Source organism: Tyto alba, unplaced genomic scaffold (genome assembly GCF_018691265.1).
Source record: "Tyto alba isolate M040663 unplaced genomic scaffold, T.alba_DEE_v4.0 Super-Scaffold_34, whole genome shotgun sequence".
Taxonomy (NCBI): domain Eukaryota; kingdom Metazoa; phylum Chordata; class Aves; order Strigiformes; family Tytonidae; genus Tyto; species Tyto alba.
Window position 1 is genome coordinate 6,122,065 of NW_024881309.1, and position 25,828 is coordinate 6,147,892.

The 25,828-nt window shown below is 60.5% G+C and overlaps 1 protein-coding gene across 2 annotated transcripts; it reads left to right on the forward strand.

The window, feature by feature from the left end:
• Positions 1–1,461: 1,461 nt before the first annotated feature.
• Positions 1,462–24,984, forward strand: PLEKHA2 (pleckstrin homology domain containing A2). Of its 2 annotated transcripts, none has more exons than XM_042801586.1 (12): positions 1,462–1,716; positions 9,196–9,359; positions 10,313–10,369; positions 12,003–12,051; positions 12,775–12,872; positions 16,050–16,196; positions 19,093–19,239; positions 19,368–19,436; positions 19,591–19,661; positions 20,586–20,649; positions 21,401–21,478; positions 21,886–24,984. In XM_042801586.1, the coding sequence occupies exons 2-12, from the start codon at positions 9,219–9,221 to the stop codon at positions 22,240–22,242; spliced, it is 1,278 nt and encodes a 425-aa protein (XP_042657520.1). In that variant the 5' UTR covers positions 1,462–1,716; positions 9,196–9,218; the 3' UTR covers positions 22,243–24,984. The 2 variants fall into 2 exon arrangements, with proteins under 2 accessions (XP_042657520.1, XP_042657521.1); XM_042801587.1 differs by lacking the exon at positions 1,462–1,716 and adding an exon at positions 4,290–4,709.
• Positions 24,985–25,828: the final 844 nt, after the last annotated feature.

The following is a 25,828-nucleotide window of genomic DNA, read 5'->3' on the forward strand; positions in this document are numbered from 1 at the left end:
CTCAGCTGCATGTTGGGATTAGAGCAAAACTCCCGAGGCTTGCAGAGTTCCCTGGGGCAGCGGGGTCCGGGGTGAATCCTTGCAGAGGGGAGTGCTGGTGTGGGGCTCGCTCTGCAGTCTGGGGCAACTGGTGATCCCACAGCTTAGGGAAGACCCCCCCAGGAGTGCCCGGTGCTGCTTTGTTTTGTAAGGGAGAATGGTAAAAGCAAGTGAACGAGAATGAGGAGGAAAGAAAAGGGAATGACAAAGGGAGGAGAGAGAAGGATGGCTGGGAGAGTGGAGAGGAGAATTTGACTGCAAGAAATGTAACGCAGGGGAAGCCAGCAAACTGCTGACTGAAAGCCCAGCCAGTGCTCCTCCAGCAAAGCAATCTGCCGGGAGTTTCCCTTAGTCATAATGCAAGAAAAAAGGGAACAGGTACTGAAACCGAAAAGAGCAAGTTTGAACAGAAGAAGAAATAATTCAGCATGCTTGGATCCAGCCATGGAACGCCCTGCTGCAGGATGCTACTGAAACAGAGACCTCGGGGAGTGCTAGGGGATAAGAGGGTCAAAAGTCCTGGAGAAGATGGATATCAAGCCTTGTGAGGGTTAACACCAGCAGAGAGGGAAGCCTGGCTGCTGGCACAAGAAGGGAGGTGTCCAGAAAGCAGGTTATTCTGTGTCTGCAGTGGGCCCCGCTCCTGCCCCTGAGCACACGTGGCTATTTCCCTGTGGGGGACCCTGGATGCTGCTGGACCCCCAAAGGCCCTGGGGCAGAGATGTGCCCTGCCCTGGGAATTCCCTCATGCCCCTCCGCCTGCTAGTGGGGTGTCTCTGCGAGTTCAAGGGGCTGCTCGCACCCCCAGGCAGGCTACGGCAGCAAAATATATTGAAAAATACAGGAGGAGAACTGAAAGGCTCCCTGGATAAAGGAAGAGCAGCAGTGTGACTAGCTGCCGTGTGACTGTGCCCATAGAAAACTGAGCCGCTTCAGATCCAGGCTCTGGTGCGGGTCACAAGGTCTGCAAGAGATGCCCCAGTATAAAAATACTCCATGGAACTGTTGAGTCTTTGCAAAGCAGGAGGGATGGGGAGGGGAGGAAAAAGTGGTTGGCAGGGCAAGGCTGGAGAGCTGCAGGGAGGAATGCCGGAGGCAGGGACACGCGTGGGGTGGGCGGGGGTTGCGGGTGGGCGTGGGTGAGGCTGTGCTGAACTCCGGGCCCTGCGTCTCGCCTCGGCTGTCCCACCTGCACCTCGGCGTGCGTGCCGTGCCCTGCGCGTGGCCACACCGCGCCTCTTCAGCGCGGGTTCAAGTGGGCGAGTGCTGGTGGGTACCACTGCCCGGGCTGCCAGGGCTTGCCTGGACGGGGCCCTGGCCTCTCCCACGGAGCGGCCAGCCCTGCTTTGAGGCAGGAAAGTTACTTTTCCAATCTTCTTGTTTTCTCTTTGTTTGCCTTTTTTTTTTTTTTTTTTTTTTTAATTCTAAGTATAACGCAGTTGCTGTGGCCTGCGTTTCCATAACTGGTGGTTTTTCATGCTTCAGGTTTTGGTTCCCTTATAGCACCTTCAAAAGCTCTATAGTGAGTGTTCAGCACTTTCAGACTCCGGCTCCGTCAGGGATTGCAGCTGGGCGAGGATGGGCTGTAGGGTCTGTGGCTGCCTGCATGCACGGGGAGACGGGCAGTGCAAGGAATAACACACCAGCTGCCTCGAGGGATGATCCTTCTCTTACAAGGTACCTGAGGGGCAATGCCAAAATCCTGCTCCGTCACACACAGCAAAATGTGCATCTGGGCTAGAGCCACCCTGGGTGTATCAGCTTGTGATTGTACACGGTCCTGCCGGGGCTCTCCGGGAGCGTTGGCAGGAGGGGATGCGGAGGGAGGTCATCACTGCTTTTCTCCTGATGTAATTAATGAATTACGTGTTTTGGGCTGCAGCTCCTGGCAGGGCATGGGGCCAGACTGTCCCCCAACGGGGAAACCGTGGAGGGGTGAGAGCGGGGAGGGAAGCTGCTCCCCCCAAACGCAGCTGCTGTTGACCAGCAACAGCGAGGAGAGCGGCCGCGCCTGTGGAGCTGGACGGTTGCGATGAGGGTAGATGGGGAGAACAGCCCTGTCAGGGTCTGGGAAAGTTCTGGAAAAAAAAAAAAACAAAACAAACAAACCTCTTGTGCAAAACGCTGGGAAAGCACCACTTGCACGGTGCCTGTGAGAGCAAGGCTCCCTGTGCACCCTCGGTGGTGGCGGCAGCACCAGCACCGGTTTCACCCACGCCAGGGGAAAGTGCTTCGGGGCCAGATGCAGCTCTGCAGAGAAAGCGGGGACTTTCGGAGGGTGCAGCCACGGGGAGCCCCCGCTGTCCCGGGCGGCATGGGGTGGGGAGAGTGCTTCCTGCTCCCCAAATCCACCCTCAACTGTAGCAGCAGCTTTTCCAAGTGATGCCCGGGCAGCAGCTGGGAGCCAAACTGGGCGGCTCATCTCCGTGCAGTGCCACATGCCAGCACATGCTCAAGAGCCTGGTGAGATTCAGCGCCTGTTGTATCAGCCACGGGCCAGAGGCTGCTCTGCTGTGACAGACTGTGGTTTTGTCTGCTCCTGGGGCGGTGACACGGCCCGGAGCAGAGTCACACAGAAATGAGCACACATGGTTTCAGTAACAGTGTTTGGGCAATCTTCTGCAACATGGAAGGGGAAAGAAAAAAAAAACCAACCCTGTTCTAAAAATGACCCAGGCCATAGGAAATGCTGGGGGTTGGGGCAATGTGTTTAATTAACAACACTTTGTACAGCAAGCGCTGAACAGCCTGCACTGCTCTGGGAAAAAAAAACCCTAATCTTCAACTGCATGGCACTGGATCCTCAAAACTAGAGTCTTGCCTTAAAATGAGAACAGGAATGACCCCGCGACACAGTGGCAGCAAGGGGCACAGAGCTGGAGGTCGGGGTCATTTGTCTCGTCTGGAAAGCAGCAGCATTGGGGACACTCTGTAGGCAAGGATTGTGCAGAGCTGACTCGGGGGTGGGGGGGGGGGGGGGGGGGCCTCCATGGGCTGGGCCAGGTAGGGACCCTCTGCGTGTGGGTGGTGGGTGCAGCTGATCTGCTAACGAACGGCTCACTGATGCAACCCTGAGGTTTTCTGGGTGAGCAGGCAGTGCCTGCAAGCCCTGTACGTGCCTGAGTGCGCTCAGCTTTAAAACAAGGAGCAGAATCCCTGCAGGAGGTTGATGTAGGCAGCAAGGGTCCCCAGTCTATATCCCAAAGGGGGACGGTGACTCGGGTCTGCCCGCTCCAAACATCATCTATTAACTCCAGGCTTCATTTTTGCAGCTTTCTCAGATGACGAGGATCCACAGGGCTGCACGAGCCCAGGCACTGTACCGCAGATATAAGCATTTACAGATTTCACTGCTGGCTCACCCGAGGCCTCGCCCGCTGCGAGGGCGTCTGCAGTGTTTTGGGGAGCGGTGTGCCGTGGTTTGGACACCCCACGTTAACTGCTGTGTTACACGTCGGGGTTCACCCCTCTCGCCCTGCCGGGGCGGCGTGCCGACCCCCTCGGGTGGTTGTTCCTTCCCAGCAGTGCTGCTGTTAGTGCCGTGGTGGTTTTGTGGGGTCCGGGCTGGGGGTCACCCTCCCTGGCCTGAACCCTGCAAGTCCGTGTGCGCGCACGAGCGGAGATCCGGGTGCATCCCCAGGCTGGCGCGAAAACCAGTGAGCACTCAAACTGCTGCTCAGGAGGAAAGCCCCCAGGTGTAGCTGGGTCGACAGGGTCTGAAATACCAACAAAAATGGTGCTGATGGGTCTGAGCCCGATGCCGAAGCTGGGGCGGTTCACCCCAGATGCACACCGCTGCCCCTGCTTGCTTGTATTTGCTCAGATGCTGCTGGATTTGACACCACACGTCATAACAAGGCCACGGAAGCGGGGGAAGGTTTTGTAAAGCAGTAACGATGCCCCACGCGGTTTGGAGGCCCTGGGACTTTGTGTCAGCGTGAGGACTAACTGTAGAGCAGGAGCACTGAAGCGTGCCTGCCCTTAAAAACTTGTGGTGCAAAAGACTCCGCTTGCTATTTGAGCATCTGGGCTAGGGGGGCGGGCGCTGCTCATAGGGCTGGGGCCGGCCCTTGCCCCGGGCTGGGTGGGGGTCGCTGGTCTCAGTGGGGGGGGGGGATGCAGCCGTCCCCACGGACCCCGAGGGGCAGCTCGCCGGCCGGGCGGGGGAAACTCTTTGCCGAAGGTCCCGGCGAGGGAAGCGGAGCCGTTTGGAGGGTGTGGATTCACGGAGCCGTTTTCCGTCGGGTTCGGGGGGGGATTTGCCAGGAAGGACCCGAGCCCAGAGCTGGGCAGGGATTCTCGGAGCAGCTCTCCCGCCCCCCCCGCGGCGGGGGTGCAGAGCTGCCGGCGGGGCCCGGGCTGACCCCAACCCCGCTCCGCAGCGGGACCCGCCCGGGGGCGCGGGCAGAGCCGGGCCCGCTGCAGGTGCGCGGGGAGAGGGACGGGGCACCCACGGCCCCGCGGGAACATCCCCCGCCCCCCGGAGCCGCCCCCGCGCCCCGCACTCACATCCGGGGCCGGGTTTGCTAATGGGAGGCGTAATTAACCCGGAAAAAAGCGACGGCGGAGCCAGGGGCACACCCCCCGCCGCCCGGCCCTCCTCCGCGCCCCCAGCCCCCAGCGCGCTCCGCCGGCCATGCGCGGGCCGCGCAGCCCAGGGACGCCGTGGGGTGAGTGCCGGGGTCCACGCGTGTCCACGGAGCCGCCGTCCCGCCCGCGGGCAGCGCTCCCCCGCGGGGCGGGCTGGGGAGACCCTCGCTGCCCCGTCCCCACCCGCGGCAGGACTCCCCCCGAGAAGGGGCTTCCACTCCCGCGCCCCCCCCCCCTCCCCAGCCTGTGCCTGCGCGGCCCCGGGGTGCAGCATCCTCCGTGGGGTCGGTGCGGGGATGGGGCAGAAACTCCCGCCTGAGCTGCTGGGAGCATCCGTGCGTGGGGAGAGGCCGCGCCGGGGCCGGCAGCCCCGCGAGTCGGTTCTGCGCGTTCGTGCTCGCAGCGTGGGGCGGCTGGGGGGTGGGATGGAGAGCTCTGGAGGTAGCGGGGGGGGGGCTGCTCCTGCCGGGGCGGCTCGTGGTTTGGGGAGCAGGGTCCCTGTGGGGGGTTGGGGGGTGCCGAGCTCTGCTTTGGGTCTGTGGGGTTGGTAGGAAATGTGCGGGGGAGGATTTGGGATCCGCAGCTATTCGGAGCGTGTTACCCCCCCCCCCGAGTGTTTTTAAGTGGTGAGATGAAGAAATGCATCTCCGCTGCTCCCAGCCTGCCTTTCAACAGGTTAATTATTTCATTAAGGCGGAGGGCTGGAATTAGCAGGAGTTAGTTGCTGGGCTCTGCCTACACCGTCTGTCTCGCATGTCGGCCGCCGGATAGACGTCGGCAGGGCCAACTCGGGAAACTCCTCTGCCAGACCAGGTAAAAGGAAGTTGTGCCGCAGCCGTCGCCCCACGCAGCCGTCGCCCCACGCAGCCGTCGCCCCACGCAGCCGTCGCCCCACGCAGCCGTCGCCCCGCGCAGCCGGGGCTGGCCCGGCGCTGCCTGGGGGCCGCGGGCATCGCAGCTTGGACCCCCGCGAAACGGGGGCGGTCGTCCTGCACCCCAACCGGCACCGGGGCAGCTCGGGCCGGCAGGCGTGAGAGGAAGAGGAGGAGGAGGAGGATGCTGCTGTGGGTGCCCGCAGGTGCAGCGGGCCGTGCTGCGGAGCGAGGTGCTGAGGAAGTGCCCCTGGCCCGTGCTGCTGCTCTGGGTGTCAGCTCTCCCATTGCCTTGGCTTTTTCTGCTGCAGGGGGGCCCTGGGTCGCGCTGCCAGGGCTGCAGCTGTGCCGGGAGCAGGACAGAGCGGGGCCGGCGTCCTGGGGGTGCTTCCTGGAAAGTCTGGCTGTGTGGCTGCCCACGAGGCCTTTGAGCCAGCAGTGACTGCAGAGAGGGGCTCGGGTGCTTGGACTGTGCCCTGCACCTTCCGCCTCTCTTGGAGAGCGCTTCCCTGCACCTCGGGAGGCAGGCAAGAGGGTGTCTTTGCTGCAAACCCTCTTCTGTAGTCTAATTGCTCTTGTCACCTCATTAGCTGAGCCAGAAAAGGGTTGTCCTTTTCGGTGGGATGTTATGGCTTTGAAAAAGCAGGGAAGAGAGTTGCTTCAGAGGTAGGGAAGAGTCTTGGAAGTCTCCGATGTGATTCACTGTGAAAGGGCATAAATTCATAAACAGGATTTGATTTGGTGCGATGCTCGGGAAGTTCAGGGGGTTGTCGGGTGGCAGATTAGCCTCCAAGAATCAGGTGTGGGCATCGTCCGTAAATCGTAGCTTCCTGTGCCGAGTGCTGGTGTGGTGTCCATCATGTTTCCATAAGGGATGACCTCTGAAGCTCCTCCTTGCTGTGAGGCCTTTAGGGACTCATCCATGCTTTTAAAAGATACTAATTTTCTGTGAGGTCCCTCTTATTCTCCCCCTCAAGCTTAGTCTTGTGTCCTTCCTACAGCAAACTCAAGTTTGGGTCTCACATAGAAATATTTATGATTCGGAGTTTACAAAATGCTTTATAAATAGTAAATGTTAGCGCAAACTGAGCATTTTCTGGTCCTCCCAGAGATTCTGGGCAGGGGGACTGATTACCCAGATGCTGGTGGGGCTGCAGATGCCACTTTTATATTTTTCCTATGGAAAAGAGCAATTCTTCGTGGCTGCAAGGAGCCCGACAGTTCATGTCCTGCAGGTAGTGGGATGAGGGGACGGGGAGCACGGGCTGGAGGGCAGGGCTGGGAGCAATTGCATCTCCTCTGCCCAAAGGTTTTTGCATGTCCAAGTGCAATCCAGGGTCAGCTCGCACAGAAGAGTTGAGCTGGTTTGTGGGTCCGTGTTAATTAGGGATGGCGGGGGGGCGCGTAGGGAGTCCCAGGAGGTGTCCTGTGGGTCTGGCACAGCAGCCCCGAGGGGCCGGGGGCTCATCCCTGTGCTGCCTGTGGCACACCTCGGCTCCTTCTCGTCCCTCTCGCAAGCAGAAATCTCTGGACTTTTATTAGCAGCAGGAGAAAGAGATAATTCATGAGGCCTGGCCTGAGTGCGTTAGTATGGTTGAAGGCACTTTGGAATCTGCTTTCTGTGTGCTTCCCCCCGCCCACAAAAATAACCCCACAAAAAAGCAGTAAAATGTGAAGTGCCCGTGTAACCTACGCATCAGGGCAAACGTGTTGTTTTAAAGCAATCTCTTCTTCTAAAGCAGTGCGATTTCCCTCTGAGCAAAGCCCAGATACCCATCTCTCTAACGCTGGTGATAAACTCTGAGATCCTGATAACAGGTTGGCTTGTTTTCTGCCACCTCTACCTTTGCAGCTGCACCACAACTCTTGCACAACACTTGCCTCTCAGGGCCCCACTCCACTGCAGCTATTCAGCTCAAAAATAGTATTTCCTCCTTTTCTGCATGAGATCTTTTATTTGTGCAGCCTCCACTTCTGGCACCTGCGCGAGTCACCCCTCTTCTACCAGACAAACCACACCAGGTTCAGCTCGCATCCTTTCGGTAACCGCTGCCTCCATCCCTGTCTGCCCACCCCGAGCTGGGGGGGGCCCTGCCCGCGTGGGGGGACAGATCCTGCTTGCTCTCGCTGGCGCGGAGGCCCGTTCTGCTGGGGCAGCCCCCTTGCAGGGGTGCGGAGGGGGTCCCCTCGCCGCGGCTCTGCCGCAGGGGGTGGGCGGCTGCCGCTGCCGACTCGAAGCGGTGGCAGCGTGCACCCACTCCCGCTGACTCAGAGCGGCCGCCGCTCCCACGGGGTGACCGAGAGTGATGCTCGGGCTCCCCCACACCCACAGGGGACACGAGCAAAGCCCCTCCACGGGCACCGCGGCCGCCGCGCTCTCCCGGCCAGCTGCCCGGGGCCCTTGCCCGCGTTGTGACGGTCTCGGCACGTCTCCCCATTTCTGCAGGGGGGGTTTGCGCGGCGGCTGTGCGGGGGGGGGCCGGTGCTGCAGCCCCTCTCCGCTCCTCCGCGGCTGCGGGGAGCTCAGAGGGGACCCCCTGGCTGGGGGGCAGCGCTGGGGGGGCCCGTGCCCGCGGCGGACCTGGTGACACGGCTTGGCCGCGCAGCGATGGGTCATTGTTTTCCCTGCTGACTCGGCATCCTGGCTGCACAGATTTTCTGCTGGAGTTGCAGATTGTTTTCCATTTCCTGGGAGTGTGCTCCGGCTCTCTCTAGCGCGCAGCCCGCTTCGGGATTATTTTATTGTGGTGGCTCCCAGGGACCTGGTGTCTTGCATCGAATCCTTCGTGACTGCTTCGTCCTCTCTGGGTGGGCCGAGCTGTGGCACGGGGCTGCCCCACGTTGCTGAGCTCTCTGCAGGGAAGCTTGGTGGCACACGGCTGCTGCTGTGAGAGTGTCACTCGGAGTCACTGTCACTGCCCTGGGACGTGCTGGTGGCCGCGGTGCTGCCCTGTGCCACGAGTGGTCTCAGCCAGGCTGGCGAGCGTTTGTTCAGCAGTTTGGGGTGGTTGAGTCCCTCTTCAGCTCCCGGGTTCCCAAAGTCCTGCAGTTCCTTGCTGAGCTGTTTTGGTCCCGCTCGCTGGCCTGATCTGCCCCGCTCCTGCCCGCACCCCGGGCCGGCACGCTGGCACCCCTTCTTGTCCCAAAGGCGTGCTGGGTGACGTTTGTGTTCGGCAGCTTCTCTGCAATGTGAACGCGCGGCAGTAGCAGTTTGACTTTGCTTTCTCACGTGTGAAGCCGTGGGCTGTGGAGGCCTGGGAGAGGCAGCGGGAGGTTTGGGCAGGTTGGGAAATCAGACCTGCGGGAAGGTTGGCCGTGGGACGTGATGGGCAGGAGGGAGCAGGGTGAGGAGCGAAGCCCCAGCCCCTCCTTTGAGCCTAGTGTTGGGGTTGGCGGCTCTCGGGGCTGGGGAGTGATGCGCACCTCTGCGGGCAGGAACACGATTACGAAAATGCCTCATTTTTCAGTGAGGGGAGGCAGCTAACGTGGTCATTTGGACCAGGTTGTCCCTTCCCTCTCGCTCCTGTGAGCTTGGGTGCCGGCTGAGCGCCTGCGCTGGCATCGCTGCGCGTCGGGCACCCCTGGGTGGGGCTGGGCGGGGCTGGGCTGGCTGTGGGTGCGGGAGCGGCTCCCTGGGGAGCTGGGGCTCCGGGACCGGGGCACCCACCTCTCCCTGCCTGTCCCCCCTCCGCAGGGTGATGCGAGAAGGAGCCCGGCATGCCGTACTTGGATCGACAGAACCGTATCTGCGGGTTCCTGGACATTGAAGAAAATGAGACCTGCGGCAAGTTTCTGCGGAGGTATTTCATCCTGGACACCCAGGCCAACTGCCTCCTGTGGTACATGGACAACCCGCAGGTAGGCTCCGCACTGGGCACGGCCCTGCGAGCTGTTAGCGGGTCTGCGGGCACAACCCGGGGTCCCTGTGGGGCTGCCCTGCTGGAGGCATCTCCTCTGGCTCCCCGGAGGAGGATGCTGTGTGGGGGGTCAGTTGTCTGTCGGGGTGTCCCATGGCTGAGTGTGGCCACGACCAAGCCCCAGCAGAGCAGACCCCCCCGTGACTTCCAGAACTGCCCCAGCAGCAGCTTACGCTGCCAGGAGCCACCCACACCTTGGAGGAGCCTATAGAAATCCTGTGCCTATGTGAGGCGTTACATCCCCCTTGTGCCATAACGTAGAGACAGGGATAACGAGTAAGAGGAGAGGTTATCCTAGAAATATCTGTAATCTTGGAAGTGGTGTCATGCAGCAAAAGCAGTGAGATGGGGAGGCGGGCGGCTGGGGGAGCTGAGTCTGTGCCTGTGGTACCCGACGTCTCTGGGAGCTGGTCAAGCTCAGAAGAGCAGGAGCCAGCGCTGAGCTCTGGGAGGGCCCTTCTGGAAACCCCACGGTGCTTGAGCCCTGCTTGGCTGGGGAGGCGCCTGCTCTTGCAGAGCACCTTGCAGCAGGTTCTCGGTGCCTTGTCAGAAGGGGCAGGGGGGGCACCCGGCCGGGGTCAGCGCAGATTCCTGCCCCCAGGGCCGTGCGGGGGGGTGGGAGCCCGTCCTGCACCGGAGGTGCCGCTGCACGGGGTGGTGTGGGGGGCTGGCAGTTCGGGGGGGCACGGCACGGGGTGCAGCACAGCATGGCCGGTCCCTGCTGCCTGCGGGGCGCCAGATGAACCAGGTACTTGGGGAAGGGAAGTGGCCGAGGCCGGCAGCGTGGCTGTAGCCTTTGCTCCCTGACCCCAACGATGCCAAACGACAGCCTGGCTTGCCTCCTTTGCGTTCCCCCTGTCATTTAACTCCCGTGGCTCGTTAAATGTTTTGCAGAACCTGGCTATCGGCGCGGGTGCTGTTGGATCTCTGCAGCTGACCTATATCTCCAAGGTAATGGAGGGGCAGAGTGGAGGGAAAACGAATGTCCCCGGTTTTCCCCTTCTCTGTGTGGCTTTCCTGGGAGAGGCGATGGCTCGCCCTGGCAGTGCCCCAGGCGGGGTCCTGGTCCTGCCCGAGCCCCTGCCACCCCCCCGCCACCCGCCCTGGGATGGGGGCCTGGGCGGGTCTGTGGGAAGGGGGGAGCGTCCCCTCACCTGCGAACTGGAGTGGGCTGCGAGGTTGGGGCACAGGATGAGGAGGAGGAGGAGGAGGAACTGCTCTGCCAGGAGGAAGGACGCAGGGACGGGAGCAGGGTGTCGGTGTGAGCTGGACACGGCGCTGGCGATCGGGTCCCGAGGTCCCTCTCGATGGGTTCGGGGGCACCAGTGGTTCTCCCCTGTGTTTAGAGGGCAGCTCCCTGGAGGATGAGACCTGGAAACTCGGTCCTTTGTGTGTCCTGATGGCATTATCTGGCTTCTGCGGGGAGGCAAAAATAGTGCAATAAAGGACGACTGGTGACTGGAATATGTGGAGCCGCGGCTGCGAGCGTGGCTGTGGAAAGCAGAGCTGCTGCCGTCCTCCCATGAGCTGCCCCTCGGCTGCTGCTGGGGGAACTGGGGGGGCTCGCGGCTGCCACGCCGGGCTCAGCTCTGAATTGGAGCTGGATAAGGGATTGGACAGATCTCTCTGTTCCTGCTGAATCATGATTTATAAATTAAGCGCAGATGAAGCAACGCTGGGAAGTTGAGCCTTCCCCATTTCGGAAAGAGCCTCACTTATAAATTATATACATTTTAGTCTAAATGAAAATTGCTGTAGGACAGCATTTGGTCACAAACTGCAGGATTGGGTTATGCCAGAGGCTTTAACTACCAACGGTAAATACGCCAGAAAAATGGAGGTTTGCTTGAGAAAACATATTTAAAGCATTATAGACTGGCTCCAGAGGAGGAAGCCTGTCAGAATAAATACTCCATGAATGCTGTGCTTGGAGCCCCAGGGAATATTATTCTTATATAAATGTTTCCTACCCTTTAGGGAGAAACCACTGCTATTTTCCCTCAATTTTCTTAATTGCTGACAAGAGCAGCTGTGTCAGTCCAGCAGAAACTCGGGTTTTCAAGGCCTTTGAAAGCTTTCCGTGCGTCGCCTTCCAGCGCAGCCAGGGCCGGGGGGGACAGCGGGAGATGAAAGCCCCGGCTCGGCGCTGACCCCTCCTTGCCGCACGTGTTCTGCGTTCGGTCCCATGCGGGGCAGGTCCCGAGAGCTCGCGCGTGTCGTCCTCGTCCTTGGGGACACGGGACGTGGCAGCAGCCGCGCTGCCGGGGGTCCTGCCCGGCCGAGCCGGGGTGGGGGGATGCCTTTGGGAAGAAGAATCGGGCCCTGCCCGCCAGCCACGCTCGTTTGCCCCCGCCTCGAGCCGCCGGCCGGCTCTCCTCCTCGTTTGCAGATGGTTTAATTGCAGGGCTGGGGGGGGCAGACAATGCTGGGTGCAGCGGGCCGAGGCTGCCAGGAGTGTGGCGGGGCTGGAGCTTGGGGAGCTTCCCCTCCGTCCTGGGTGCAGGGGTAGAAGCTTCCAGCTCTCATGCGTGCCGTTAGCGTGTGCTATTATCTTTAATTTTTTCTTTAATTTGCTCTGTTGCAGGTTAGCATCGCCACCCCAAAACAGAAGCCGAAAACTCCGTTCTGCTTTGGTGAGTGAGGGGGGCCCCGGCTTCGGTGCCTCCCCCGGTCAGACCCGCGGGAGCTGGCCGCAGCGTCCTTGCAGCCGGGGAGGGAAGGGGACGTCGTGCCAGAGGGCCAGCGCAGGGCTAGTGCGAGCCACGGCCCCGTGTGCTGGCCCTGTCACTGTGACCCCCCCGCGAGAGGCACGGGCAGAGCTTGGTGGGAAGGCAGGACCCTGTGGGTCCCCTCCGTGCCGGGTTTAAAGCAACAGAAACGGCAGCACAAGCACTTACCTGTCCCACGGGCACGGTGCTGCCTCTGCCGTCCTCCACTACCAGGGATGCAGCCCAGGACAAAGAGGAGAGCGCACGGCGCATCCCCACGCCGGGGTTCACACCGACATTTCGGGTGCTGGTTAAAACCCAGGCGCTGAGCGAAGGCAGTCCCAAGGGGCCCTCAAACGCCCGCCAGCACTAGATTAAGTCCTTGTTTGGGCCATGCCCCAGCCTTGGTTTGCGCCTGGCTCTAGCCCTGCTCTGCCTGAGCTCGGGTGTAAGGATGTGTCCCGCTCACCCCTTGGTGCCCGGGCGCTGGCCCCTCTCTCCTGTTGGCAGACCTCGCTATCTGCACATCGCTCTGGGACAGGGGGTTGGGAGAGGCTGTCTTGCTGATTGATTGTTTAATTTGTTTTAATAATGCTAAGTAAGCACTGAGTGGGGTTCCCTAACTCTCCTGGTTCCCTTCTTTGACAGTCATCAATGCTTTGTCTCAGCGGTATTTCCTCCAAGCCAGCGACCAGAAGGACCTGCAGGACTGGGTGGAGGCGCTGAACCGGGCCAGTAAGATCACGGTAGGTCATGTTACACTCGTCCCCGGTGTTGCTGGGTGCTGCCTTGATGGGCCACTCAATACGCACCTGGAAGAACTCTGCTTTTCCTCCTTGCTTACTCTCCTCCTCCGTCACTCCCCGGGCCCGCCTGAGGAGCAGCGATGGTGATGGCCGGGCTGTCCCTGGCCCGGGGGCTGCTCAGTGCCAAGCTTGCCAGGCTTTCTTCGGGGTTAGCGCTGAGGCTGCGCCGGGGAAGGAGAGAATTGCAGCTCTAGGCTGGTGGATGCAGCATTGTCTGCTCCTCCTGCAGCCCGTGCCGCACCTGGCACATCCCTTGCTTCACCGTTGAGCAGAGCTGGTGTAACACGGGGCTGCTCAGGGATGTTTCCCTCCTGTCGCTCTTGCTGGCTGGGATTGTGTGTAACCAACGCCTTGCTGTGGCTGCCAAAGAGCGTCTTCCTTGTGCTTCAATAATGTATTCACTCAATTTTTACTCTTCCTGGAAGGCGGGGTCTCGTGCCGAGGCGAGGCGAATGCCCTGCGCTGTAGGGCACGGCAGGGTGGGTTGTGCCTGGATCCGTGGGGCTTCGTCTGCCATCTCCTCCCATTTAGCGCTGCGTTGTGTGCTGTAACCGTGAGTGAACGGTCGCTGACCCGGTAACTGGCGGAGTCTGTTCTGCCCGGTGCTCCCGGCGAGGAGGGATGCTGCTGCTCTCCCCCTCCTGTGCCGCGGGAGCAGACGGGTGTTCGCAGGGCGGCTTCCCCCTGGCCCCGGGACGTGGGGGATCCCTGCAAAAGGGGCAGGGGCACTCCAGGCTTCTCTGTACCTGCCATTACAGTATTGCCAGTGTTTAATGCTGGCAGGGTTTTACTAGGTCCTGTGCTGATGCATGTTGTTGGTAGTTTGTAAACCAAATAGAAGGAAAAATCATGACAAGGACAGGGGTCTATCAAATAACTTTTTTCTAAGAGCTTTCTCTTTAAAATCACTGGAGTGCTGTGTTGTAGTCCCTGTGGGAAACTCACCTGCAAGACCAGACCTGGCTTATATTTTCTTTTTTTTTAATCTACAAATACATTAAATGTGACAACTTCTGCGCCTGAAGCCACCAAACTGACTGCACAGGCTCCGGCTTGTCCCTTCTCTTTTATGGGTTCAGGTGATACTGGCTACAAACCCACCCACCTCCAAAACGGGGTGGGAGTTGTAACCAGAGCCCGCCAGCGACGTTTGGCTTGGCGTAGCCCCCCGGGTGGTTTCCTCTGGGGTAATTCCTGCTCATCTGCCAGGCTGGCTGGGGTGGGAGCTGGTGCGGCGGTAGGAAGAGATGCACCTTCTGTTTCCGCAGTGAACTGCGGTGATTTTCACGGCCTGGTGCTGGCCGGCCCTTCCCAGCACCGGCCGCGTCCCGAGCGGCTCGTCCAGCCCTGCAGGGAGGAGTTCTCGCCGGCTGGCTCAGAAAGACAGGGCTGCTGGGGTGCGGGTGATGCTGGTGCTCTGCCCGGCCGGGGAAACCCCTCTCCCCGCTCGGCAGTTGCCCCTCGGTCTCCTTTGCGCCCGGGTTTCCTTGGGCCGCTCCGCCTTGCAGCGGCTTCATCCCCTTGGGGTGGGCAGAGGGGCCCAGGAGGGCCGTGAGGAGCCGTTCTGGCGTTCGGCAGGGTTTTGGCCCGTGGCAGCCCCTGGCCTTGGAGTGGTCCCCCTCACCCCCGGGGCTCTGCCGGGGTGTGGGGTGCACCCCACCAAGCACATCGGGGTGTGCTTGGTGCCCGCTCGCCGCGGAAGGATGGGGCAGGGGTTCGGGTATTGCTCCTGGTGCAGAGACCCAGGTTCGGCTTCTGCTTCTCGCGGGGACTTCTCCTCTGCTCTTGGCAAATCGGTTCCTGTGTTTCCTCACCCTGTGTGCTGTCGCTGTCGCCAGGGCCGTGGCGGCCGAAGGCAGGAGGCGTGCGGCGGGCTGGCGTGCCCGTGACGGGGGACGCTGCTCCCTTCTGCACCAGGAGGCTCGAGCCGCCCCGTGCCGAGCACCGAGCAGCGCCTTCCCCCTCGCACCCAGCAGGGACGCGGCTCCTTCCCTCCGCCCGCACACGCAGTGTCTCTGCATCTGCGTTGTGAAACCGTTTCCTGCGGCCTGTGCTGGGTCCCCGACCTCGCCGTGGGCTCACCCACGACGCCGGGGCAGGCAGCCGGTGCCCGTGGGTGCTGGTGCTGGGCACGGGGCCGTGCAGTGCCGGCACGCAGGAGCCCGCCGTGGTCGCTCTCACGGCAGCGATGGTGCCTCCCCGGCACTGCCTGCCCCCTCCATCAGCCAGAGCACCCGGGGCTCTGCGTGGGCAGCGTGGCTGGGGGGTGACCAGGATCTCATCCTTGGACCTTCATCCTCTCCTGCCAGACCTCTCCTCCCTGCAGGTTTGTGAGGTCTTAGCACAGACCTCTGCCCCCCACCCGAGACTTAAGCCGGGTCTCAGGCTAAACCTGAGCCCAGCCGCCGGCCTCGGGGGGGACTTGAGAGCAGCCGAGCGCCCTGCCCTGCCCAGCAGCAGCCAATGCGCCGGGGGGTTCACACGGAGAAGACCGCGTGTTGCTCCCTGTGCGCTTCGGGGTGAGAGGCAGGGGGGCGAGTTGGAGCCAGAGCCCCTGACTAGTGTCACTGCAAGAGGGGGAGTGCAGGCTTGGGAAGGAGAACCTGGAAACCCGCCTTTCTGCCGAGGGCCGGGTGCCGGAGGGAAGGAGCTGGGAGCAGGGTCCCCCCGGCACAGCCTCTGCTCACAGCAGAGACACAACCTGCCCGGCCGCTGGGCGTGTGAAACAGCACCCGGCTGTGTGCTGGGCCCCTGCGGACGTGCTCGGCCTCGCGAGGCAGAGGAGAGCTGAGCATTGGGCCCGGCTGCGAGTCCAGCGGGGCCAAGTGAAGGAGCAGTTGTCCCACAGAGGCACCGGGCTGCCGAGGCGAGTCACGGGCTCACGGGAGTGGATGCTTAATTATTCACCGCCTCTCATCGCCCACCTCCCTGCCTCCTGCAAGCTGCCTGGGTGGGGCCCACACCCTCCTTAATTGGGGTGGATTGTTAATTTATTATTTTTTAAAGGGACATTGCTGCGTTTAGGCCGGGAGGATAGAGACAGTGGTGCTTGGTGCAGGTGTGGGGCCGCCCGGCACGGTCACGCCTGAGCCCTTCACCCCTTCCTTTCTCCCGTAGGTGCCGAAGGGCGGCAGTGTCCCACCGGCCACAGAGATCGCCAAACCTCCAGTGGTGGCCCAGGCCCAGGAGAGGAAGCCCCAGGTGGCCTATAAAACCGAGATCATCGGGGGGGTGGTGGTCCACACTCCCATCTCCATCAACCAGGTGAGCTGGCAGGATCTGTGCAGCGTCCCAGATCCTGGGGGTGAAATCCCTGCGATGTCAGCACCCCGCTTTGGTGTCTCTGTTCCCTGTGTTTTAAGCGCAGTTCCTGGTGGGGATAAGCAGAAAAGGTGGCAGCTCTCCCCACGCGTAGCTGGGCGAGGGCATTCCCACCACAGCCCGCTGAGATGTGCCTGCACCTTGCTGCCGGGTTGGGCACTGGAGCCGGGCTTGGAGGGGTCCCTGCCCGCGGGGATTTGCGTCTGGCTCCTGCTGCTGCCCTTGTCCTGGCAGCAAGGGAGTGCTGCCTTCCGAGCCCAGTGGAGCCAGGGCGGCTGGGTCTGCAAATCACTTACAGCAAAGGATACTTGGATTTCTGCTTTAGGAAGGGGGAGCACAGGGAAGGCGAGTGTTGGGGTGTTGGTATTGCTTTAGCACCCTGCTGTGCCCCGCCAGCATTCAGCAGTGCCGTGGGTGGTGGAATTCTGTTAACACACAGCAGCGCTGGGCTCTGTCGTTCTCCAACCTGCGCGTGTGGGTCCCGTGGCCTGGCGCTGGGTCTGGGGGTCCAGGGGAGGGGCCGGAGGCAGCTGCAGGTTGGGGCTACTGGGGAGGCAGGTTTGCACTTTCATCTTTGGAAACCAGCTTGGTGCCTGCGAAACCCTTCCCACTCAGAGGTGTATAAATAGCTGCCTTTAGCACCTTGTAGCACCTCTCCTTTGTCTCACTCTGAAGTGTGATGCGACGAGGGGGCGTGAGGAGGAGGAGGGCATGAATCTGTTCACCTTCCTGGCCGTCCTGCACCACCCACCCACGTGTCCTGGGTCCGAATCCCCCATCAAGGTTCCCCGGGGCAGAGGGACCCCCTATTGCTGCCCCCGTCACAGCAGCCGAAGGCACCGACCCGTCCCGTGGCTCTGCAGCCCCTTCCCTCGGCACGTGGGGCTGGTGCCTCCCGCCTTCGGGCAGTCATCTGCCTCTGGGTCTCGCTTCAGCTCTTATCGGTGGCAGCACTAAAAATAGAGCAGAGAATTAGATCATTGCAGCAATTTTTTTTTTTTTAGCTGGCAGGCGCTTTTAACGCTTCCTCGGCTGCAGGGTTGGTCAGGGTGCGCAGGGGTGTGGGGTCGGTCGGGCTGGCAGCCCTCCCTTCCCGGGGCCGCTGGACCCCCAGCCCCGTGCGTGGGGTGGGGAAGGGCAGGGAAGGGCAGGCTGTGCCTCCCTCCTTGCTTCCCCCTGTGTGCCAGGCAGCCGGGGCGGCCTGGCTGCCTGTTTGCAAACAAGTGGCAGCAGCCATCCCTGTGACTTTTGTTTTTTTTTTTTTTTCCATTTCAGTGAGTTGAAGCTGCTCTTTCCTCCCTCTCCTCCCCTGCCACCACCTCCCCCGAGCCACGAGCCCCATCCTCAGCCCTTGCACAATTCCTTTCTTTCACCGAGAGGTTTTTTAGAGGTGGTGCAGCAGCTGCCAGAATGTTTTCCGCGCCCTTGCTGCTGGCCCCGTGTGAAATGGCTATTTCTCCGCTGCAGCTTCCTGGGTGCGTCCGTGGTTTCCGGGCTCTGCCCCGCTCGGCGGGTGCTGCCCCGCAGCAGCTCTGGCACCGCGGGGGTGGCCCCACGCTCCGGCTGCACCCCCAAACCGGCCAGCAGCGTCACCCCGGCTCCTGGGCGGGACGCTCCCCGTTGCAGCAGCATCCCCATCGCTGGTTTTGGACTCGCACGCCTGTGATGCCCGGCAGAGCTGGCGCAGCCCGGGGCGAGGGGAGCGGGTGACTTCCCCTTCCCTCCCCTTCCCAGACGGGTCGGGTCGCTGCTCCGCCGCTCTCCGGAGGTGCTGGGCAGCAGTTTGGGGGCAGCCAAATGGCAGCTTCTCTCTGTCCTGGAGATGGAGGAACCCAAGCAGGCTCTCGAAGGCGCTGGGGCGGCGCGGGCCGGCTGCTGGCTAACCGCACCGGCGCGGGTGCCGTGTAAGGCTGGGAGCCCCCCCGGCTGCCATGGCAATTCTCAAACCTCAGCGCGGAGCTGGAGGAAGGGGTTGGAGGGTGGGGGGAAGGAGCTGAGCTCAGATGTTTCACCTCAACCATCCTCGGCACTGCCGGGGGGGAGGGGGGTGGTGCTGGCAGTGGGGCAGGGTCTGACCCTTGGGAAGTGCTCAGGGTGAGCCAGGGGATGGGTGCTGGGTGCACGGCCACGTGCGCAGCCCATCCCCGCTCGCAGCAGCGAGCGTTGTGCTTGGGGCTGGAGGAAGTAACGTGGGTTTTTTTTTTTTTTTGTTTTTTTTTTTTTTTTCTACCGGAACTCCAAACATCACAGTTTCTTTGGGGAGGATTTGGCTATGAAAATGTGGAGCGGAGACTTCATGACTTTCCTGAGCAGCTTATTCCTGTGATACATTGCCTTCTCCAGTGGAAAGCATCTCTGCTTTCTAACTTGGGTTTGCCTGGCTCCAGCTTCCAGCTGGTGGTTTTTCTTCTTCCCTCCACCAGATAAGAGCTCCTCATCCCCTGCGTTTCCCCACGAGAAGGTCTGTGCTGCAGTTGAGTCTCCCGGGTTTTTGATAAGCCAGGCAGATGAGGTCCTTTAACTCCCCTGCTGCGAGGGATTTTCTTCAGCCCTTGAATTGCTTTCCTGTAGCCCTGCCGATTTCTCAGCTCTGTTTTTAACATGTGGGCGCCAAAAGGGTGAATAGTACTCAGGCAGCAGTCTGGAACGCTGCACGCAGCACGATCAAATCAGCTCTCGGCTCTGGTTCACTCCCCTGCTCGTGTCCAGGCATTGCAGCCAGCCCTCAGCTTGCTTCGGGTCGCTTTTCCCTCCAGCTCAGGTGCTCTGCCTTCCAGCCGGGGATTCCCCTCCCTGCTCTCTCCCGGCTCCCCGGTAACTCTCTGCTCTCCGGTTGCAGAACGGGGGGGACGGAGGGGAGGGCAGCGACGTGGCCGCCCACCCGCTGCTGCGGCGCTCGCAGAGCTACATCCCCACCTCGGCCGCCAAGCCGCCCGCCGGGCCCCCCGTCCTCAAGAGCGGCTACTGCGTGAAGCAGGGGAATGTGGTGAGTGCCGGGGGTCCCGTGGGCCGCCGGCTCCCCCGTGGGCTGGGGGTGCTGCGGGTGCAGGACCACGACAGCGCGGGGAGAGCGCCGGAGCCCGGCACCGAGCGCTTCCCTCCTCTCTTTTGCAGAGGAAGAGCTGGAAGCGCCGGTACTTCGTTCTGGATGAATTTTCCATCAGCTACTACAAGTGTGAGCAGGTGAGCAGCCCCCGCCAGCCCCCCTGGGACCGGCTGCTCCCCAGGAGGGGTCTGGGGGTGCTGCCGGCGTGGGGGGCCCCGTGGCAGGCACACGCCAGCGCTGCGGGCCCCGGGGGCCAGCCAAGCCCGTCACCGTCTCCTCTCGCCTCCGCAGGACAAGGAGCCCTTGCGCTCGATTCTCCTGAAGGACGTCTGCAAGGCCCACGAGTGCCTGGTCAAGTCTGGGTAACGCTCCCGACCGTGGTTCCCTGCCGCAGCCCCGGTTGTGCCGGGGAGCAGCGCCGGGGCAGCCGAGCCGGAGGAGGGCAGGCGGGAACCTCGGCGCCTCCTCTGGGGACCCCGGGGGCCCCCGACAGCGGCTGCTGCGAGCCGGGGCCAGGCTGAGCTGGGCTGCCACTCGCTGTTCTTTTACAGCCCTGCAGCCCAAGCGTCACATCTCTGTTTTGCTTTTAAGCAATTTCTTCCCCTTCAGCTCCATGAGCAGGTCAGGGAAATGTGGCTGGGTGCAGGATATTGTCCATCTTCTGTTCCTCTGGTGCTGATAGCCGTCTCTGCTGGGCAGGCGTGCTCCTACAGCTCTTATCTCCATAGATTAAGGAGTGTGAGGCCCTGCACAGTAAATAGCATCATATGACAGAAGAACAAAGGTGTTCCTAAAGCTGCTGAAAGCTGTGTATAGGTGTTTCCCTTACACTAGCACAGGTGCCTACACAATATCTTGGGAACAGTTTATTGCAGCGAATGCTGATAAAAATCAAAGTAACTTGAAGACTTGCAATGAAAAATGAACTAAGAAAACAAACCTCCTTAGCTAAAGTAAAAATATAATTTATTATTGTATCTTTGAATTGTTTATTCTTAATAAGTAATAGAAAGCTCACATTTAAAATTAACTGTAAATGAGATGGATTACGGGTCTGGGGAGGGGTAGGGGTTTGCCTGCAGATGGCAGAAGCTAGAGTGTTTGTAGCTGAAGGTCTCTGGGGAGCTGGAGTCATCTTCTCAAAATCCCGATGAGATCCGTGGTTTGCCTTCAGCATGTTTTGCCCCAGCACACTCTGGTGATGAGGATAAATACTGTTGTTTTGGTTTGGTTTGGTTTTTTTTCCATCCATAATGACTTTTCCATTCCTTTCTCACTGTTTCTAGTGACCTCCTGATGCGGGACAACCTCTTTGAAATCATAACGAGCTCCAGGACCTTCTACGTCCAGGTGAGGCAGCCGAGGCTGGTTTACCCCTCCAGGCAGTAAGTTCAGCTCTCAAGAGCTCGAGCGAGGGGGGCAGCTCCCCCCGGCCTCCGGGCCAGCAAACGCAGGCGGGTGGGTCTGTAAGAGCTTCGCCTGGTGCCGGGGCATGGGAGGACTGCCGGGGGGTTTCACTTCTCCCCTTGGGCTTTATAATAGCGGCTGTTTGTGTGAGCAGGAAAAAGCAGAGAGAAGAGCACAGGGCAGCCCAGTGAGCACCCCGAGCGTGGGGGGCCATGCCAGCACGTCCCCTCTCCGGCAGATTTGGCCGGCCTGCTCTGCGGTGCGGGGGGACGTGTACACCACCCTCGCCCTTGCTGGCTGGGCTGGGCAGGGGATGCTGTGCACGGCGTGTCCCCGAAGAGCAGCCAGTGTGCCGTGGGTGCACATCCCCACGGGCACAGGCAAAACCCCCAAATCCAGCTGCCCGAGCCTCTGCAGGGGCAGGGTTGGCAACACAATATTTTTTTTTTCCTTAAATGTTTTATCCGTTCTTGATACACAAATGCTGTGGCATGGAGAGCACGGCTCCCCTTCTGTGGGGGAAGATACGGTGGTGCAGTGATTTTTAAGCAAGGATAAATCAGTAGCAAATATACTGGGAACCCTGGTAGCCTGTCCATCTGTGTGTCGGTGCTTCGTGGCAGCAGGGATCAACTCTGGCTGCAGCGGGGGCTTGCAGAAGGTCAAGTCTCATTTGGGCTGGGGTGTTTTGCAGGCAGACAGCCCGGAGGACATGCACAGCTGGATCCGAGTAATCACAGGGGCAGTCCAGGCCCTGAAAACCCGCCCGAGGGTAGGTCACGTCCGTTCTGTTTCATATTTAGTGTCAAGTTAAGATTATGCCAATGTACAAGATATTTGTTTAGCAGCTTGTGCAAGTGCTCGGTTATTCTGTTTCCAAGCCCTCTCTGGGTTTGTTTACCCACCACTGAAAAAAGCTTCCTTGAAAAAGGCAGAAAAGTGAGATTCAGCTATTGAACTGGAACTGCATGAACTGCTCCGAGACACAAGTGAGAGCCTGACTGATGGCAAGGGGCCAGTTAATTCAGACTTTCAGTTTGTTTAGTTTTTTTTTTTTTCCTTTCTGCAGAGCCTGTGAAGGGCCTGGCCCTGGTCCCCAGAGCTTTGCAAACGGCTCACAGCCTTGCACGCTCGAACACCCAACCCCAGCCAGCGCTCACGCCGTGTCTGTCCTTGCAGGAGATGTCCTTCGTGAGATCCACCTCCATGGTCAAGCCCGGGGGCTCCTCGGCCCCCTCCCAGCTGAGGCAGACGGTGGAGGAGAGGAGAGCGCTGTGCAAAGCCCCTTCCTCCTCCTCCTCCTCCTCCTCCTGGCAGCCCTGGACGCCGGTGCCGCAGGCGGAGGGGAAGCAGCCGGTGCCGGAGGAGGTTCCCGCGCCGCCGAGAGACTCGGTGTTCGTGCCGGCCTTCACGGAGCGCGACGCCGGAGCCGCGCCGGGCAAGCGCGTGCGGCACAAGTCGGAGCCGCAGCACCTCAAGGAGAAGCCGTTCGCCTTCGACCTGGACGATGAGACCATCCGGACCTCCGACGTCTGACCGGGCACCGAGCCACACCCCCCGCGCCCGCGCCCGCGCCCGGCCGCCTCCCCGGCTGCCGGGGGGGCCCCGCGGGGCGATGTGGGGTGCGCAGCCGCGCTGTGCCGGGGACGGCCGCTCTCCACGCGCGGCTCAGCGCCTCGGACCGAGCTCACCCCGTCGTCTCGGCGGGGGAAAAAGCGGCCCCTTCCCTCCACCGCTGCCCTTCCCGGCGATCCCGGGTCCGGCTGGACCCGCGGCGCGGGGTCCCTGCCTGGGCTTTCCCCGGGGGGGCTCCGTGTTTCGGAAGCTGCCCCCGGGCAGGGCGGACTGCGGGCACCTGGCGCTGCCGTCGCTGTGCGGAGCGGGGAAATGCTGGTCCCCGGCGCGGGCTGGATCAGGGGGCATCCGATTCTGCAGCTGCGTAACTTTCCCTCCAAACCAAGCCTGGAGGAAGCGGTGGGAGGTCTCAGAGGTGTGAAGGGCAGTGTGGCCTTCTTTCTGTGTGGAAAAACATTTTTCTCCCCCCTCCATGCTGCTCAGCCTTCCCCGGGCAGAGCTGGGGAGACGCCAGCCCACAGCTGCCCGCACAAGGGACGCGCTGCAACTTCCCAGCTGGATGACTTTTTTTCCCTGGATACCAGCTCCTTACACTGCCTGCCTGGGGGTGTATCAACAAAGCTGTTGGCTTTTAATTTCGCCTTTCTATTCCTGTGGCTGCTGTTAAACCCTGGCACTGGCAGGCTCCCTGCTCAGCCGCTCCCGAGGGTTCGTTGGTACTTTCTGAGCGGGAGCCTGGGCAGGCAGCCGGTGTGTCGGGGGCTCCCGGGGGCGGGAGGATCCTCAGGTACGGTGTCGGTTTTGCACTGCGTACATCCAGGCACCAGAAAGCCCCGCTGGGTGGTGAAGCGCTTTTAGCACAAAGCGACGAAAGCCGAGTGTTTAATGAAACTGGGAAGACTTGTCCAGCCAACTCGCCAGCTGCCTGCCTTGAAATGAAAACGAGCAGGAGTTCGTAGGGCAATGTGAGCTTGTCATTTCCATAACCAGGTCAGCTCCTGTGGGAGGTGTGATAAAGAGCATGTAGAAAATTCCGGAATTCCCTAGGCAGCGAGATCGTCCGGTATCTTCCGCCCGCGGTGCCTGTGCGAGGAGGCAGCTCCCCGTCCTTGCTGGCAGCGGCAGGTCACGTCGGTGTGACGCCGCGAGAGCTGCAGCACGCAGCCGTGCTCCTGCGGATAAATCCGGGTGGCTGCCGTGGGAATTGCATTGCGGGCTTAGCGGCACGTGGCGCGAGCTGGAGTTAACAAGGCTTCCCTTTACTGTGGACTAGTTACCTGTTCTTTTTCTTTGCTCTTCTTTTTTCTTGTCATTACATGTTCTCTGCTCTGCGAAATCAGCTCATTGTGCAGGAGCAAAAAAAAAGCGGGTTGTCCCTGCCCTTTGCAGGTCTCCAGCCGTTTGGCAGCTGTGCTGCAGCCTAGCTAGGCTCGGCCTGGGATGGAGCGGAGCTTTGTCACTTGAGCTCTGAGGTGTTGGTTTGCCCAGTGGATCTGAACAAGATTAAAACTGCATCTTCCTGCCTTGATCTCCTCCAGCTGCGCTGGGGCCCGGGCAGGCACAGCTGAAGGTGCCTTGGTGCAGCCTGGGGCCTCCCAAATTCGGGGGTTGGAGTGGCTCAGGGGGGTCGTGCAGAGATGCTGGAGAACACTGAAAATATGAAAACAAGTGGGAATTGATGCAAACGGTACAGGGTGAGTGTTAATATTTGTTATTTAATTGTAGAAACCTAGATCCTGCTGTTCCTTTTTCTTCTCTTTTTTGCTTTACTTGCACTAGTTTTTGAAGTTTCTTTTCTTTTTTTTTTTTTTTTTTTTAGGCTGACTTGCTGTTTGGCTCATAACATGGTGTTCCCAAAATGGTTTAGTAATTTGGTGAGCCTATCGATCATAGAGTCACAGTGCTTGGTGATAGCGCTCTGACCTCATTTCTGGAGAACATCAAACGCAGAGGGATGATGGTTGCTTTGTGCAAGGCTCCAAAACCATGGAGTACCAAGTATATTTGTTCCTTGATAATTGCAAAGTTTCCTCAGGCCTGGGAAGGTAAAGCAGAAGCTTGTTGCACAATTAGGGTTAATTATTCAGGAGGAGAAGCTACCAGTGGCTCCAGAGCTATTGCAACATTCCTGTTTCTCATTCCCACGCTTCCCGCATCCCCAGGACAGCGTGAAGGCGGAATGTGAGAGTGAAACAAGTGTGTGCAAAGCCGAGCTGGGCTCCAGACCCATCTGTGGTGCAGGTGGTGGTGTGGGGAGGAATTGCTCTCCCATCCCCAAGGACCAGGCAGATGCAGCCAGGACTCTGGAGCTTTGTTGCGATTACTAAAGCGAACTGGTATCCCCTCACCTCTGCGTTTGCCTCCCGGTTCTCCCACGTGGGGACAAAGGCATCCCCCGTAGCTGCTCCCTTTGGAGAATGAAGTGCGTGCTGTGAGTTCCCCGCTTTCCCAGGGATGTGTGCAGGTTCCAGGTATCTTGTGTGGAAAGAGTGGAGTGAGAGATCCCCAGCGGTTTCGGCCGTTTCTGTGAGTGCTGGCAGTGGATTTCAAGTGCTCTTAGGGCCCGGGTGCCTCACGTGAGCGATGCTCCGTGACCCCCGCGGTGTCGGTTACTTGCCTCCCACCCCTCGCCTGTAAATGCTGGCTGCAGGAGATGGAAACGCCCTTTTTTCCCTGTGTTTTTAAATAAAGAAATAAATCCCAGACGCTTTTCCAGGCTGTCCATTTCCACTGGGTATTTTGGACACCGATTGCCGGCGGGGTTGAACGCCGTCCCAGCCGGGGCAGGAGCTGGGGGGGGACGGTGGGAGGTGCTGGCGGGTGCTCCCCGCTGTGCAGGGGGGGCGTTGGGGATGCTGCACGGAGCTGCCACAGTCCTGCCTGGTGTCTCTTGTGCCACGCTTACGGCTGGAGCCCCCGCTGTGGGGCTGCTCAGCACCCCACCGCGTACCCCGGCCAGCTTCACCCCGGGGAGGGCGAAGGGCCATCGTGGACTCTGCTTTGAAAAGGTTTTTGATCCTGTTTGTCACTGCTAGAAAACAAGGGGACAGGCTAACTGGGTGAGAGGAATCCCTCACTGCCAGGGCGTGTGGTCAGGAACACGACAGATCGGAGCAGGAACTCCCCATCTCCAGGCAGTGTGCCTCCTCCCAGCCCGAGGTGCAGGTTTAATTTTATTGCTGCTGATGTTAAGACAGCTCCAGCTCTTGCTCATCTTGAGCCCTTCCATAGGTAAGTGTGTCCCAATAAAACTCTCGGTTTAAACACTTGGGGTTTTTATTGTTTGGGTTGGGGTTTTTTTGCTTTCAGTGTCACATTTTCCAGTGAGAACTGGCAGAGCACACGTCTTGTGGGCACAGAGGCTGCTGCCCTGCACGCAGGTCAGTTCTGGGTGTGAGAGGGGGCGAGTGCCCGGCGGTGGCAGGGAAGTCACAGCTCTTTGCTTTTCTGGGTATGGGCAGGAGGAGAGCTGTCCCACCAACACCCTGGCATTCCTCGGCGTTGTCCGTGACAGCCTCGTACACGGGTGGGATTTGAGGTCCTGCTG

What these genes read in the sequence shown, in the direction of transcription:
- PLEKHA2 (XM_042801586.1), top strand. Translation starts at nt 9,219, where the DNA reads ATGCCGTACTTGGATCGACAGAACCGTATCTGCGGGTTCCTGGACATT. An exon ending in ACCGGGCCAGTAAGATCACG is followed by an intron (nt 12,873 to 16,049) that starts GTAGGTCATGTT and finishes TTTCTCCCGTAG; the next exon opens with GTGCCGAAGGGCGGCAGTGT. An exon ending in GCGTGAAGCAGGGGAATGTG is followed by an intron (nt 19,240 to 19,367) that starts GTGAGTGCCGGG and finishes TCTCTTTTGCAG; the next exon opens with AGGAAGAGCTGGAAGCGCCG.